At 36.3% G+C, this 16,052-nt stretch overlaps 1 protein-coding gene across 14 annotated transcripts in view; it reads right to left on the reverse strand.

Annotated features, from left to right (window-relative positions):
- The window catches only part of CSPP1 (centrosome and spindle pole associated protein 1), a 130,191-nt gene that overhangs the window by 104,571 nt on the left and 9,568 nt on the right, over positions 1–16,052 (reverse strand). For 8 of the 14 annotated variants that reach the window (XM_050802025.1, XM_050802014.1, XM_050802016.1 and 5 more), the window contains exons 2-5: positions 14,700–14,808; positions 12,466–12,565; positions 3,048–3,151; positions 2,307–2,330 (exon numbers count right to left, since the gene is read on the reverse strand). In XM_050802025.1, coding sequence (XP_050657982.1) covers positions 2,307–2,330; positions 3,048–3,151; positions 12,466–12,565; positions 14,700–14,798 — 327 coding nt within the window. In that variant the 5' untranslated portion in view covers positions 14,799–14,808. The remainder of the gene's footprint in view (positions 1–2,306; positions 2,331–3,047; positions 3,152–12,465; positions 12,566–14,699; positions 14,809–16,052) is intronic. The other 6 variants (XM_050802019.1, XM_050802021.1, XM_050802015.1 and 3 more) reach the window with 1 other exon arrangement.

The following is a 16,052-nucleotide window of genomic DNA, read 5'->3' on the forward strand; positions in this document are numbered from 1 at the left end:
TCTTGGCAAAATTAAAAGATTTGATTTGATTTTCTTTTTTTAACTCAAATATCCATGCAATCCAAGTCTGGAAGCCACAAGAGATATGAGTGGGACTTGGAAACCATACATATTTCAGGGGGTCCAGGAAGCTACAGCCAGCTCCCTATATTCTGTGTAGTTTCATTTTTCTCTTGCTTTCTCTTCCATTCCCACCTTCTCAAACGTGAACAAAAGACTCTCTCTAATCTTAAGGAAATACTGCTCCTCTACAAGACTATATTCTTTTTTCTTTTTTTTTTTTTTGAGATGGAGTCTCACTCTGTCGCCCAGGCTGGAGTGCGGTGGCCTGATCTCGGCTCACTGCAAGCTCCGCCTCCGGGGTTCACGCCATTCTCCTGCCTTAGCCTTCCGAGTAACTGGGACTATAGGCACCTGCCACTACTACAGGCGCCTGCCACCACGCCAGGCTAATTTTTTTGTATTTTTAGTAGAGACGGGGTTTCACCGTGTTAGCCAGGATGGTCTCGATCTCCTGACCTCGTGATCCGCCCACCTCTGCCTCCCAAAGTGCTGGGATTACACGCGTGAGCCACCATGCCTGGCCGACTATATTCTTAATAATCTAAAAAACTGGCCAGGTGCGGTGGCTCATGCCTGTAATCCTAGCACTTTAGGAGGCTGAAATGGGCAGATCACAAGGTCAGGAGTTTGAGACCAGACTGGCCAATAAGGTGAAACCCCAGCTCTACTAAAAACACAAAAAAATTAGCTGGGCGTGGTGGTGGACGCCTGTAGTCCCAGCTACTTGGGAAGCTGAGGCAGAAGAATCGCTTGAACTCGGGAGGTGGAGATTGCAGTGAGCCAAGATCGTACCACTGCACTCCAGCCTGGGCGACAGAGCAAGACTGTCTCAGAAAACACACACACACACACACACACACACACACACACACAAACAAATAAAAAAATCTAAAAAAACACTCCTTCACATCCCTTTGAATTTAAAGACTTCTACTTTCATGAAGGCAATTTCTTCTTATGTCCCCCACCACTATCTTTTTAAAAAATCTTACCTAGGGAGTAATGCAAAACCTACAAGAGAAAATAGTAAATATCTGATACCAGAAGAAAACTCCACCTAAGAAGAAGAGGTAGCGAAGGGGAAGACAATGAGGTATAAGCCCAGGGAGTCAGGCTGGAACATGAAAGACATGTGCCATGCTAAGGAATTTGAATTTTTATCCTGGAGTGAAAATTAGCACAAGGAAATCAGTTAACAAGTTGAGCAGCAATTTAAGACAATAAGATGACAGTCTCTACATGCAGAACTGTCTTAAAACACAGTTACCATGCTCTTCACAGGCTATTTAAGAAAGTATGATGCTTATCACTACCTATCACATATAACCAGTTAAAAATCCACCGCCTTCTAATTTGATCCTATCCTATACACATCGTTATTCCTTACTACTCTCAAAAAGAATGATACTCTGACCCACTCAGGCTGGTAAAGCTAATATGCCTCATTCATACAAAGCTAAAGTCTACCCTCTGGGTCCCCCTTTACTCTATGCTCTCCATCTGAAAAGCTTTCTCACTTTGATTCTCTCTCTAGATCATCCAAATCTAGATTGCCTCACAAAATAGAAATTCCCACTATGAGGACTTTCTTGATCATTATATCCTTCTTGTAGTTACCACTTTCTGAATTGTATGAATGCTATCTCTACAACTAAATTCTAAGCCTCTTGAAGACAGGATGCATACCTGATACATCTTCATAATAAGTGTTTAAAATACGTTAGTTGAATGGTGAATCCGTGAGATTCTTTTTAAAACCAGTTTTGTAAAACCATAAACTGTTTCTCTGTTTTCTAATATAAATGGACAAATGTAATTTACAGATTTTGTTGCAAAAACAGAGTAATCCAAATTCTGACAACATGTAGTTCAAATATCTTAGATATTCTACTACTCTATTAATCTTACTGTGATTAGCATAATTTAAGAAACGAAAAATTGCATGCTAAAAACAGACTTAACTGCAGAATATTCAAAAAGAATGCATAAGAAAGCAATAAACAAACGCAAAGCAGGAATCAAAAGTAATGACTATATTAACAGAAAATTATAATGTGTACGCTGTCATCTGCTAAAAGCAAGAATACAAAGTGGTGCCATTCAAACATCTCAAAATCACAAATGAACCCATTTTCCTAATTGGTTTGAATCTCATAAATGCAAACAATTGCAAGCTACTAGATCATAAAAAAAAAAAGAGAGAAAGCAAAAACTGAAGGAGGACATTTTGCAGACAACCCTACCTTTCTTTTCCCTTGTGTAATGCCCTAAAGTCAAGGGAAACAAACCATTGACAACGTGTATTCAGTCAAAGTTCATTCTCTCCGTGTGTAAATCAGAATAAATAAGAGACAGTTTGTACATTTGGAACAAACATAAAGCAGTAAAAAATTAAAGAATATCTTGAGATCACAACAAACATCATGATTGTTTATAATAATTTTATAACCTAAATTTAAAACTTACAATAAAGCTTTACGTCGGCCATTATATAATTTAACAAAAACACTAAACAGTTCTACTAAGTAAAACATGATATCATAAAACAAAAGCTTTAGTGGCTAAATAATTAAATGTAATTGTATAAGCTTGGCTCATAGGAAAACAATTAGCAACTAGAACTCCACATGTCATTTTAATACATAGTTGGGGGGTGTAGAAGAGAGGGAAACCATGATTGAACTACTTCAAACCATGACAACTTTACAGAAAACATGAAAAACCATAATTAACGATCTCACTTAAAATTAGAATCCACTGCCTTAGTCAAAAGGTCAAAAGTCTGTATTAATCTATGGCGCCAGTTCTCAGCAATATTTTTTCTCTATCAATGTCATATATGCCACTTAACTTTGACTATACTACTACTTTGCTAGTACCACTGAAAACCTAAACATTAACACATATGACTAATACCTTATGAAAACAAATTTAGGAGCTGAATTCTGAAACATTAAACCCAACTCATTAATAGAACTCGTTACCTGAGTAAGATAACGTCTGTAATCTTGCCGCAATTCTTCTTTTAATTTATGTTTCTTCCGTTCATAGTCGTCCCCAAGTGGTAAACTTAATCCATAATCAATTCCTAGAAAAAAAACAACTTCTTAATATAATTCATTTTCAAACCAGTCTCAAAGTTCTACTTCCTGTAACAAAGCACAGTAAGAAGGAACACAATTATGCTGATTCGGAGACTAGGATTAGGGTAAGTTTTTTACTAAAATGTCTCAATAGATAATACATTCACATAATCAAAAATATTATAAAAATATCATTCTCATCCATGAGCCCTAGCCACCCTGTTCTCCTGTCCAGAACAACAAACATTTTTATTTCTTGTCTCCATACAGAGAGTTTTTTAATGCATCTATAAACAGATACTTTAATATTATCATATACATATTTATATGCATGTGTGCATTACATTTACTTTTTCCCCCATTAAGATAAGTAGTCCAGCATTGTTTGGCATCTTGCTTTCTCAAGAACAGCAAAATTAAAGCAAAGCTAATTATCTTTACTTCTTCACTTAATTATATACTAATTTCTATAAAAATAAATACCAACAACAATTTTAATGCATCATTTTCAGTCTAAGAAAACCAGTAACATGATTTTCTTAGCATATAAGAATATCGTTAATATAACATGTTTCTGAGAAAAAATTATTAGGGCCATGTGTTGCTTAGGATGACATTTCTTTTTTTTTTTAGTTTTCTACCAAAGAGCATTCAGATAGGATGAAATTCCTAAAAACTTCTGAAGTTAAACCACTTCTAATTTCACAAAAATGGATATTAATTTTTATTGTGGTAAAATATATATAATATAAAACCTACCATTTTAATCATTTCAAGCATACAATCCAGTGGCATTAAGTACATTCACAATGTTGTACAATCATCACCACTATCCATTTCCAGAATTTTTTCATCATCCCAAACAGAAACTCCATAAATGCATGTTAATTTTTGAAGAAAAATTTTGAATTTGAGTAGTGTTTCCTTACACAAAATTTAAAAATCAAATTACATTTAGGGATGATGATGATGATGACTGTACAACTTGTAAATATACTAAAAACCATTGAATTGTAGACTTTAAATAGGTACATGTTATGGTGTATAAATTATATCTCAAGAAAGCTATCAAAAATCAAATTATATACTTTTCAAATCTTCAATAATAAAATACTGTATCAAGAAGCATAGACATTAGATGAGTATTTAGATTTCTGAAGCTTCATTCCTTTTTTAGTTCCACTATACACATAATACTATAGCATTAAAAAATTATCATTTCTAAACAAAATAAAACTTGTCTTTTTTTTTTTTTTGAGACAGGGTCTTGCTCTGTCACCCAGGCTTGAGTACAGTGGCGTGATCATGGCACAATGCAGCCTCAACCTCCTGGCCTCAAGCAATCCTTCCATCCCAGCCTCCTGAGTAGCCAAGACTACAGGCATGAGCCACTACACCCGGCCAAAACTTTCCTTAAAGATTCAGCTATGAGCACTACAGATGAAATAAAATTTGACTGTAGCTTATAAACTGATATAAAAAAATCACCATTTGTGCCTTATTTCTCACAATGTAGCTGAATGATGGGAACTTTTCAAAAATGTGTCATATCACTGCTTTACTACATCACTGAAACATTTCAGGCAGGGAAAAGACCAGCGTAATATAAACATAAGTGGATGTTTATGGATTCTTACAGAATACTAAAATCCACTTACCGCTATCAACACTGGAATTCTCTTTATAAACATTTCTGGCCTATTTAACTCCTTGATGATAGAGCGTATAACAGAGGATTCCTTAGGGACACCTCTTACACATGCTTCTAACTCTCTTCCAAAAGAAACTAAAGCATTCCATATGCTGGGAATTTTAAATCATCCTAGAAAGGAACTGTTTCCTCTTGAAGGAATCTAAACCTTTTTTTAAAGACACAGAATTTAAGCCTAAGGAGAGAAAGTTTCGATTCTCATGTTCAGAATGGAACATCATATATAAAACTAAACTATAAAATCTATGAAGGCAAGGTCCACACACTATTCAATTTTATAATGCTGGCACATAACTTTAACCCAAGAAAATGTTCATCGAATAAATCTGCAAATGAATATATGCATGAGTGCCTGAGCCAGAGAAAGAAATGAGAAAAGGTGAGGGGGAACAATATACTATACTTAATATTCCATTTCTCCTGTTAGCGGTCTGACTGCACAGAGAGAGTTAGTTACCAAAGTTACATATCACTAGTCACACAGGGTCACAATGGATGTTCTATTATGCCAAGGAGAAAAAGACAACAATGCTGCCAGGATGATGCCAACACACTGCCTTCCCATCCAGGAACAAGCAATTTACAAATTTACAAAAAGCATATGTTTAAGGTGGCTTTTACTGCTGTTTTTCAATTCTACTGGGTGGGTTTATGTGGAAGAATGGAAAGAAAAACATAATTCATTTTCATTTAAATTATTACTCATATATACATATATATATATATATATATATATATATGTGTATATATATTTTTTTTTTTTGAGAAGAAGTCTCGCTCTGTTGCCCAGGTTGGAGTGCAGTGGCGCAATCTTGGCTCACTGCAACCTCCGCCTCCCGGGTTCAAGTGATTCTCCTGCTTCAGCCTCTCAAGTAGCTGGGATTACAGGCACCTGCCACCCCTGGCTAATTTCCGTATTTTTAGTGGAGACAGGGTTTCACCATATTGGCCAGGCTGGTCTCAAACTCCTGACCTCATGATCCGCCCACCTCGGCCTCTCAAAGTGCTGGGATTACAGGCATCAGCCACTGCGCCCAGCCTATTATTCATATTAAGTTAAAGTTTTATTTACTAACAGTATTTGCTTTTCACTATTAATTCAAATAGTATTATAAAATTGTCTTAACAATTTTATATAATAAAATATATATAAATATATAATCTAAGTTATTTATAACTTTATTAATTTAATGTTTAGTCAACAGAAAACACTAACTTTTTCATTCTTATTTTTGTCGTCTTGTACCATTTTATGGCGTTAGAGCTAAGTCACAGATATAAAATTAGGAACTGTATAGAACAATGTAAATATCCTATTCTTTTAAACCATGCATTAACAGTAACATCTCAATTGACTTAATGAGCTAAGGAACATGGTGAGGCTTACTTATTGGGCTGTTGTCTTCTGGTGGATCTAGTAGCAAGAAAAGCATTCGTGTCACTTTAGGGTCATTTGAAGTGATGTCACTTCATCAAGTATAACATCAATGACCCTAAGATAGTTAACATTATACTTCAGAACTATAGTAATTAGAAGTAATTGGTTTCTATAGCAGTTATGGCTTACATAAAATACTTAAGACTAAAGTATATAACTTCTTTAAAATTAACTTACCTTCTAACAGGGCATTCATCATAATTACTCTATGAAACAGATTACCATGGAACTTTTACTTTCTTTTCATTATTATACTATCATAAAAAGCATTATGTAAAAATAATCGAAAGACAAATTATAGGACATAATAATAGGCCTTTACATAATGGGTGACTTACAAGGAGATGTGACTAATTGAGGAGACACTGCACTCTTAAATTACAGCTATAAAGGTATTACTACAAGGACCCATTTGACTCATACAAAATGAATAAAAACTGTAGAAGAGTATCTGTGATTTAGTTTACAACAGGATAAACCTAAGACAAAGAGGACTGATAATTAAAACTATAAGCCTGGGTGCTGTGGGTCACACCTGTAATCCCAGCACCTTGGGAGGCCGAGGTGGGTGGATTACTTGAGGTAAGGAGTTCGAGACCAGCCTGACCAAGATAGTGAAACCCCGTCTCTATGAAAAGCACAAAAAAAGTAGCTGGGTGTGGTGGCAGGCACCTGTAATCCCAGCTACTCAGGAGGCTGAGGCAGGAGAATCACTTGAACCCAGGAGGCAGAGGTTGCAGTGAGCCGAGACAGCACCACTGCACTCCAGGCTGGGCAACAGAGCGAGACTCCGTCTCAAAACAAGTAATTAAAACTATAATTAGACAGATGCAGTGGCACAAACCTATAGTCTCAACTACTTAGGAGCCAGAGAAGGGAGGATCGTTTGAACCCAAGAGTTCAAAACCAGCCTGGGCAACATAGCAAGACTCTATCTTTACAAAAAATTTAAAAATTAGTCGGGCATGGTGGCCTGAGCCTATAGTCCTAGCTAGTCGAGAGGCTGAGGCAGGAAGATCCCCAGAGCCCAGGAGTTTTAAGCTACAGTAAGCTATTATGGTGCCACTGCACACCAGCCTGGATGACAGAGCAAGATCCTCTCCCTTAAAAAAACTGGGTGGTGGGGGGAACTATATGTTTTAGGACCTTCACAAATTTGTATCATTTTAAAAAGATTAATGGGAGCATTTAAAAGATTAATGTAAGTATTTCTCAACAATATTGATTATTGTTAATAACAGTAATGGTTGTTAAACAATAAGTTAGTAAGAATTTCTTTTAATGAAATAAACACAAATATTATGCCTAGAAACAGTTTAGGGAGATAAAAGATCTTTTATAGATCACTTTTAGGTGACTTTCTCTTAATATTACTAGTATGTAAGTTATTCTGACAAACTCCTTATTAAAGACATTGTTTCATTAGCTTATATGAACTAAATCGTGTACATCCTACATGTAATTAAAAAACTGGACTGTTACTTTCTCTTGGCTTGGAAAAGAAAAAAGAAAAAAAAGTAAATGGCCTTTGCCTCTATTTCCTGGGAAGTAACCTCTAAATCCTTAAAATTTTCCACACAATGGGAAGGTCTTTATTATTCCCGGTGGGCACCTTAGACCACACCTAACAGTTTATACTAACAAAGTCAATCATTGTGAACCCCCAGAGAGTTTACACTACAGAGATGACAAAAATGGGAGCTGGTCATGCCAGAAAAACCAACCATGTGATTTGAGGGTTGGGCCTTTGTGCCAGGTGACATCAGCCAGGCGCAAGGGGAATGAATGTAGCAGGGCTGGAGATCAAGCCAAGAAGCAATGATTCAACCAATCATTCCTACATAAGGAAAATCCAGTAAAAACTCTGGACACTCAGGCTCAGGAGAGGCTGGTTGGCAATATGCTGTATCCTGTCACATACTGATGTGCCAGGAGGGTAATGCCTCCCTGAGACTAACAGATACTTCATGTTTGGACCCTCCCAGACCTTACCCTATTTGTCTCTCCCTTTGGCTAGTTCTGATTTGTATACTTATGCTATAAAACTGTGACCATTAAATATAGCACTTTCTTGAGTTCTGTGAGTCATTCTTATGAATTATTGAACTTGAGGGGATGGGGGAAACCCCCAAATTTATAGCCAGATGGTCAGACCTGAGGGTGTCCTGGTGACCCTTGGATTTGCAACTGGAGTCTAAAGTGAAGGCAGTCTTGTGGAGGCCTATGCCCTTAACCTGTGAAGTCTGGTCCAAGTCACTGTAATGCTACCTCGAATCCTTTTATGAAAGGTATAAATAGTGGTAGAAAGAATCACATGGAATTAACCATGAATATCATCAGTATCTAACAGAAAAGAATTTATAAAATCATAGTGTTGTATGATGGTTGTACTATGAGCTATCAAAGATTGTTTTCATTGGATAAAATGAGTATGTCCAGTTTATATATCACTGATTACTACACTATGCTTAATTACTTATTCAAACTATGATATTACAGTGCTTTAAGTCAATACCTCATTTCCAAATTTGACCTACATTAGACCTGTTTTTTATAATTCCTAAATGAGACCACTTAAGGAAAACCCTTAGTTGCCAAATAATTTTACATTTTTCCCAGTGTGAGAAACTATGTATTTGACTGAATTTTAAAGCCACAATTAATCAAGCAGGAGGTCAGTAACTAAAGCTTATGCGGTATAAAATTAGTCAAATTATATACTGTTCTTTAATAAAATTCCATGTGCATCAAAAATTATTAATTATGGTTTCAGATGGCAATGGAAGAAGCATTCCATGAAAATCAAAGTCAACACACCGAAGAGAATTGGTTTTATTTTTGCAATGGAGACATTAACTCGTTGGTTTAAAACATCTTTTCCAAGCAGTAAGTGCTGCACACTGTGCTAGGCAGTGGAAATACAGTAGGAGGCAAGTTAGCATGTCACTGTGGTACAAAAGAGAAGCTGAATGAGTTCAAAACTACTCTTCAAAAGGAAAACCAATCCTCTAGAAGCACATGACAGGATTGACCAACCCAATCTAGCAGAAATAATAAGATGGAACATTTATCATACAAGAAAAAAAGAAGTTTGACGCAGAGACTAATATGATCAGATTTGTTTTATGCAAATATATAAAAAACACACAGCAATTTGGTAGAGGGGGCTAGACTGTAAAACAAAACAACCACCAAAAACACTAGGAAGCTTTTACAAAAATCTTACAGACAACAGAGGCCTGCATAAAAGAAAGTCAGTGGGATTACAGTCAAGTGACCTTATTTGAGATTTACGCATCAGAATCAACTAGACTTGTGTAACTGCTTGATATAGGAGACAGGAGATGACAGGAATCAAGGATGACTAGGCAGCCAGCTCAGTGAGATGGGGAGCACTTGAAAGTTTGACATGAGTATAATTTTGCAAATTTTGATTTTGAGCCCATGCCATACATGACCATACAAGTACAGATGTCCAATAGAAAATCAGACATATGGATCAAGTTCGCAATAGAACCTAGGACTGGGATAAAGATTCAGAAGTCATGAACACACTAATAGTAAATAAAGCCGTGTGAGCGGATATGGACACTCGGGGAGTGTATAAGATGAGAAGTCGGCCTAGGTCAGAGGCCCAAGTAACACCAATTAATGAAAAGGCAAAGGTCACCATCTTTTAGTTATACTTTTAACTCTCCATCATATGTGAATGTAATGATCAAAGAATAATTCCTAAGACAATTCAAAAACCTACATTTTTTTTTTTTAATTGAGATGGAGTCTCTCTGTCGCCCAGGCTGGAATGCAGGGGCACAATCTTAGCTCACAGCAACCTCCACCTCCTAGGTTCAAGTGATCCTCCCACCTCGGCCTCCCAAGTAGCTAGGATTATAGGCTTGCGCCACCATGCTGGGCTAATTTTTTTGTATTTTTAGTAGAGACGGGGTTTCACCATGTTGGCCAGGCTGGTCTTGAACTCCTGACCTCAAGTGATCTGCTGGCCTTGGCCTCCCAAAGTGTTGGGATTACATGAGCCACCATGCCCAGCCCGAAAAACTACTTTTAAAAAGATGGAAGGCCAGGCACAAGTGGCTCACACCTGTAATTCCAGAACTTTGGGAGGCCGAGGCACGTGGATGGCTTGAGCTAGGGAGTTCGAGACCAGCCTGGGCAACACAGCAAAATGCTACCTCTACAGAAAATATGTGTATATATAAAAAAGTCAGCCAGCATGGTAGTGCTCACCTGTAGTCTCAGCTACTTGGAGGCTGAGGAGGGAGGATGAATCACTTAAGCCTGGAAAGTGGAGGTTGCAGTGAGCCAAGATTATGCCACTGCACTCCAGCCTGGGTGACAGAGTAAGACCCTGTCTCACCAAAAAAAAAAAAAAAAAAAGATGTAAAGGAGAAAAAGAAATTAATATTTATTGTGTACCAATTATGTGCCAGCCATCTTTTCACATATTTAACTTTCACCCATAACGACTTTTTGAGATAGATGTCATAAGGAAACAAAGTTTAGCTCCTGAGAGGTCATAAAGGTGCCACAGCCCAATCCAAAGCAAGCTGTAACCCTAGAATTTAAAACGGATTCTGATGAACCTTAGCGACCTTAGTGCTTGAGATAACCTACTATTAAACTTTTTAAAAATTATCTCTTGGAATAATTAAAATTTAGATTCATAAAAACGTAGCACTGGAAGATAATCAAACTTATTTCACAGAAAAAAAAATTGAGAGCCTTAGAGATTAAAAAATTTTACCAATATATAATACTTTAGTTCACTCATGTTACATATTAATAATTTATAAGAGATTCAAAATGGAAAGTTATCCGTATATCTGATATTAAAAGTAGGGCACTCACTTTGAGCTATTTGTCTAATGGAGAGACAAAGCTTACTAACCATTCAGTTTCTTGGCTGGCATCCCCTTGTATCCACTGGCACACAAAAACAATTTAGGAGTATACCTACAGACATGAAAAGCTGTCCATTTGAGAACAATGCTTTATCCAAATGAACTTATCATAGTTGACTTTCTTTTTGTGAAAAAGTTTGTCATCATCAATAAATCACAAAATGCACACTAAAAATATTCATACAGATACAGATCAGGCACAGTGGCTCACGCCTGTAACCCCAGCACTTTGGGAGGCCGAGGTGGGTGGGCAGATCACCTGAGGTCAGGAGTTCGAGACCAGCCTGGCCAACATGGCGAAACCCTGTCTCTACCAAAAATATAAAAAATTAGCTGAGTGTGGTGGCATGCACCTGTAATCTCAGCTACTTGAGAGGCTGAGACAGGAGAATCGCCTGAACCTGGGAGGAGGTAGAGGTCGCAGTGAGCCGAGATCATGCCACTGCACTCCAGCCTGGGCAACAGGGCCAGACTCAGCCTTGGGGAAAAAAAAAATATATATATATATATATTCATACAGACTGGGCACAGTGGCTCAGGCCTATAATCGTAGTACTTCGGGAGGCCGAGGCAGGAGGATTGCTTGAACCCAGGAGTTCAAGGTAATACTGAACTATGATCATGCCACTGCACTCCAGCCTGGGTGAGAGAGACCCTGTATTTAATAAATAAACAAAAATTTTTACGTATTCATACATTTTCTTTTTTTAAAATGTATACCTATCAACAAGCCAAAATGTGGTAAAAAGTTTCCAAATATTTTCATACCATACCATAATCAAAGCATTAGTATGGCTACAGTATTAACTTCTTTACAACTCCAACATGATCATCAATAATTAAAACAGTCTTTCACCAAACAGCATTTTGTACCCTTTAAGCATATTTAATTTTTAAATGAGCAAGTTCACCATTTTCAGTCAACAAATAAAAGTTTCTCTTCTCTCTCTCTCCCTCGTACTCACACACACACACAAATTCCTTTCAAAGTTTTCAATTTTTAAAGTTATGTTATATACAACTACTTATATAAGTTCCACAAATCATAACTAATTCAGTATCACATAAAACAAGTACAAAGTTTTCAGTATGAGTTATATTTCATATGTAGACCATATTGACTTATATAAGATTCCAGAAAGAAAAATTACTAGGATTCCAAATAAATCTTTTTTTCTGATAAGACAAACCTCTTTCAGAAGAGCCCACTAAGAATATCTTAAAATAAGTTTAGCACATCTAATGACATACCTAAGGAACCCCTGGTCTGTTGATTATTTGGTGGTATGTTTTCTTTAGCCATAGAGATCAGTATCTTACTGTTTTCAGAAAGCTTCTCTGACAACTTGTCCTGAAAGAGACATAAAGTTTACAAAATCAAAGGGGAAAAAAAAACCCATGAAATATACAACCCACCTCAAATTTTAATTAAACAGCTTGATGAAATTACACAGTACATCATAAAAGAAACTAAGTGTAAGGTTTGAAGAATTAACCAAAGGTATTTGATTTTATAACAGATATTCTAATATTTAACTCATTCACTTACCAACAAATATTTACTGAGTTCCTATTAAGTGCCAAACATTTTGTCAAGCGTTGAAAGTATGTAAGTTTTAAAAAATACAAGAATTTCTGCCATCATGAAGCTTATAAACTATTGGGGGGACACATAATTAACTCATGATTAGATTACGTGATATATAGACAGTGGCAGCAAGGGGTTATGGGAAAAGAAAACAGATTAAAGTAAGGAGGCCCAGAAATGGTGGGGGAGGACTACAAGGCCTCACTGAGCAGGTGATACTTGAACCAAGACTTAAAATTACTTATGTACAAATTAATATTAGAAATTATAGCAAAACTGTCTTTAAAGCTATGTACTCCAAATTATGTAACTCCAAAGCCATAAGCTGGTCCTAAACACTGGAGAGTGGTTAAGAGATAGACTCTGGAGCTGCATAAAGGTTCTACTCCTCAATCCACCACTGTGTGGACCTGGACAAATTACTTAACTCCTGTGAGCTTCACTTTCTTAATCCATAAAACAAAAAATTTTCACCTACTTAACAGGGATATTATGATTAAATAAAATGATACATATAAAGTCCTTGGCATTCCTGGTACATGACAGGTTATTATGGAAGAAAGGCAACCTATTATGTTGGTTCCGAGGACAAGCACTGGAGCCAGGCTGCCAGGGATCAAAGCCTAGTTCCACCAACTCTACTGCTTTAGTCTCATTACTTAACTTGCCTCAGTTTACTCATCTGGAAAATTACAATAACAGCACTTACCTCATAGATTACTGTGAAATATAACCTCTTAAGAATATGCCTTGTCCATAGCTAGTACTCAATAAATGTTAGCCATGTAAGTAAAATTGTAATTAGAGCATCTATAGTATTTGTCATTTCAGCCAAGATACCTTTGTCCAGGACAAATGCTAAACCAGAAAAAAACACTGGACAACAGGTAAACCAGGATCATCTTGAACAAACCAATATATATGGTGACTTTCATTATGATGAACCATATGACACAGATTAAACTACATGCTGTATCTTATTACACACACTGAGCCCTGAGAAGGTGCCACAACACTCTAATCAGGGCTGTATTCTCAGAGCTTAGCATAGTACCTAACACAATCTCAATAAGTATTTGCTAAATGGATAAATCAGTTTCACCTAAACAAGGAAAGCTTTAAGAAAGCCTTTCAGACATTGCTTTAAGAAATAATTATTTTAGGCTGGGTGCAGTGGCTCACGCCTGTAATCTCAGCATTTTGGGAGGCCGAGGTGGGTGGATCTCGAGGTCAGGACTTCAAGACCAGCCTGGCCAACATAGAGAAACCTCAACTCTACTAAAAATACAAAAATTAGCCAGGCATAGTGGCGAGCACCTATAGTCCCAGCTACTCATGAGGCTGAGGCAGAAGAATCACTTGAGCCTGGGAGGCGGAGGTTGTGGTGAGCTGAGATCACACCACTGCAGTCCAGTCTGGCCAACAGAGCGAGATTCTATCTCAAAAAAAAAAAAAAAAAACAATTATTTTAAGAAATTTATCTTAAGAAATACAAATAGTACGAAATAAATTAATAAACTCACTTTTGTAGATTTCAAAAAAACTTTTTAAACTAATTAAATCGAATTTTTTCACACAGACCATAAGAACTTGCTTTTACAACTATTCTGTTTATGTTGCGGAAGTTCTTTGTAATGGAACTGGTCTCATAATCATTTTATAAACCAAATAATTCTTCAACAAGAGATAAGAGAAACACTGTGAGATATAAACCACCACAAAATAAAAACTGCATTCAAAATTATTGCAATCCTGTCTGGAGTTAGGCTCCCAGAATGACAGCATAGAACGAAACAGAAGATTCTCACTCATAGAAGAGGATATTTTGCATTTACACAGGAGTAATCTCCATAGACAATTATAATAAAACATGTTCAAAGAAAATTATTAAGTTTACCTTCATTTCCATGTAAGGTGGATCACTTTCCAACTCTGCTTTGTCTTTGGCCAATTTGGCTTTTCGCTCTTCGATAAATTCATCCAAATTATCAGCCATTTTGCAGATTCTTTTAAAAAAATTTCAATGAGCATATCTGTATCACAGTATTTTTAGCCTAATTATCAACATGTAGACTTAGCCCACATTTTTTCAATCTCACTTATCAAATTGAGAAATTCAAACTTAAGATTGATCATAAATACGCCTGCCTACTGCCTCTCCCAACTTCCCCAAAAAGCCTACAATATACTTTAAAATATCTGAAATAAAAAGAAAATGAAAAACTACCACCACCCTCCATATACACCCCCTCCCCGGCAAAAAACAAAGGCAAGCAAACAAAAAGTTCTTTAAATCCTTAAGCCAAAGCACTTTAAAAATAAATAAATAAAATAAAAAGTTTTTTTTAACTATTGGGAGATAATTTCTGACTTACAGAGAAGTTACAGTAATAATACCAAGAACATACAAAGATTCTTTATTAATTCCCTATTAAGATTTTGCTCCACTTGCTTCATCCTTTGCTTGTGCACACAAGGTCATTCTCTCTATACACACAATTTTTTCTAAAATTATTCAGAGAATAAAGTACATATATCATAGCCCTTTGCCCCTAAGCTCTTCAGTGTGTGTGTCTTAAGAACTGGGTTATTTTCTTATATAACCTCAACATAATTATCAACTTTTGTAACACTGATTTTTTAATCTATTGTCCATATTCCACTTTTGTCAACTGACTCAATAGCAGCCTTTAGAGCCTATTTTCTCTAATTCAGGACCCCATCTAAGTTAGGTATTGATTGCATTTCCCTGTTATATCTCTTTTGCCTTATTTAATTTGGAATATCTATCTCTACCATCTTTTTGTCTTTTACCAATTTACACAGGTGAAAGAATCCTGTGTAATAGAACAACCTTTACAATAGAACATCCCTTATCTGGGATGTGCCTGATGTTTCTTCATGACTAAATTTAGATTATGCATTCTCATCAGATATATTAGGTGAAATTTCAAGGTGTCACAAAAAGAAGGCACATGATATTTACCTGCCCCTCGTTAGTGATAGTATTTTTTATCATATGGTCAAGATGTTGTCTGATTTCTGAACTGCTAAACTGTTCCTCAAAGTATAAAGTACCATATTACATTCCAATGTATAAGAATGTATGTGGGTTGTAATGACAATTGCAATTTCTACACATTCTTGCCAAGGTGTGATATTTTCAGTCATTTTTATCTTAGTCATTCTATTGTGTATTTAGTGGCATCTCTGTGAGGTTTTAATCTGCATTTCTCTGAGAACTATGATG

The sequence above is a fragment of the Macaca thibetana genome, chromosome 8 (assembly GCF_024542745.1).
Source record: "Macaca thibetana thibetana isolate TM-01 chromosome 8, ASM2454274v1, whole genome shotgun sequence".
Lineage (NCBI taxonomy): Eukaryota > Metazoa > Chordata > Mammalia > Primates > Cercopithecidae > Macaca > Macaca thibetana.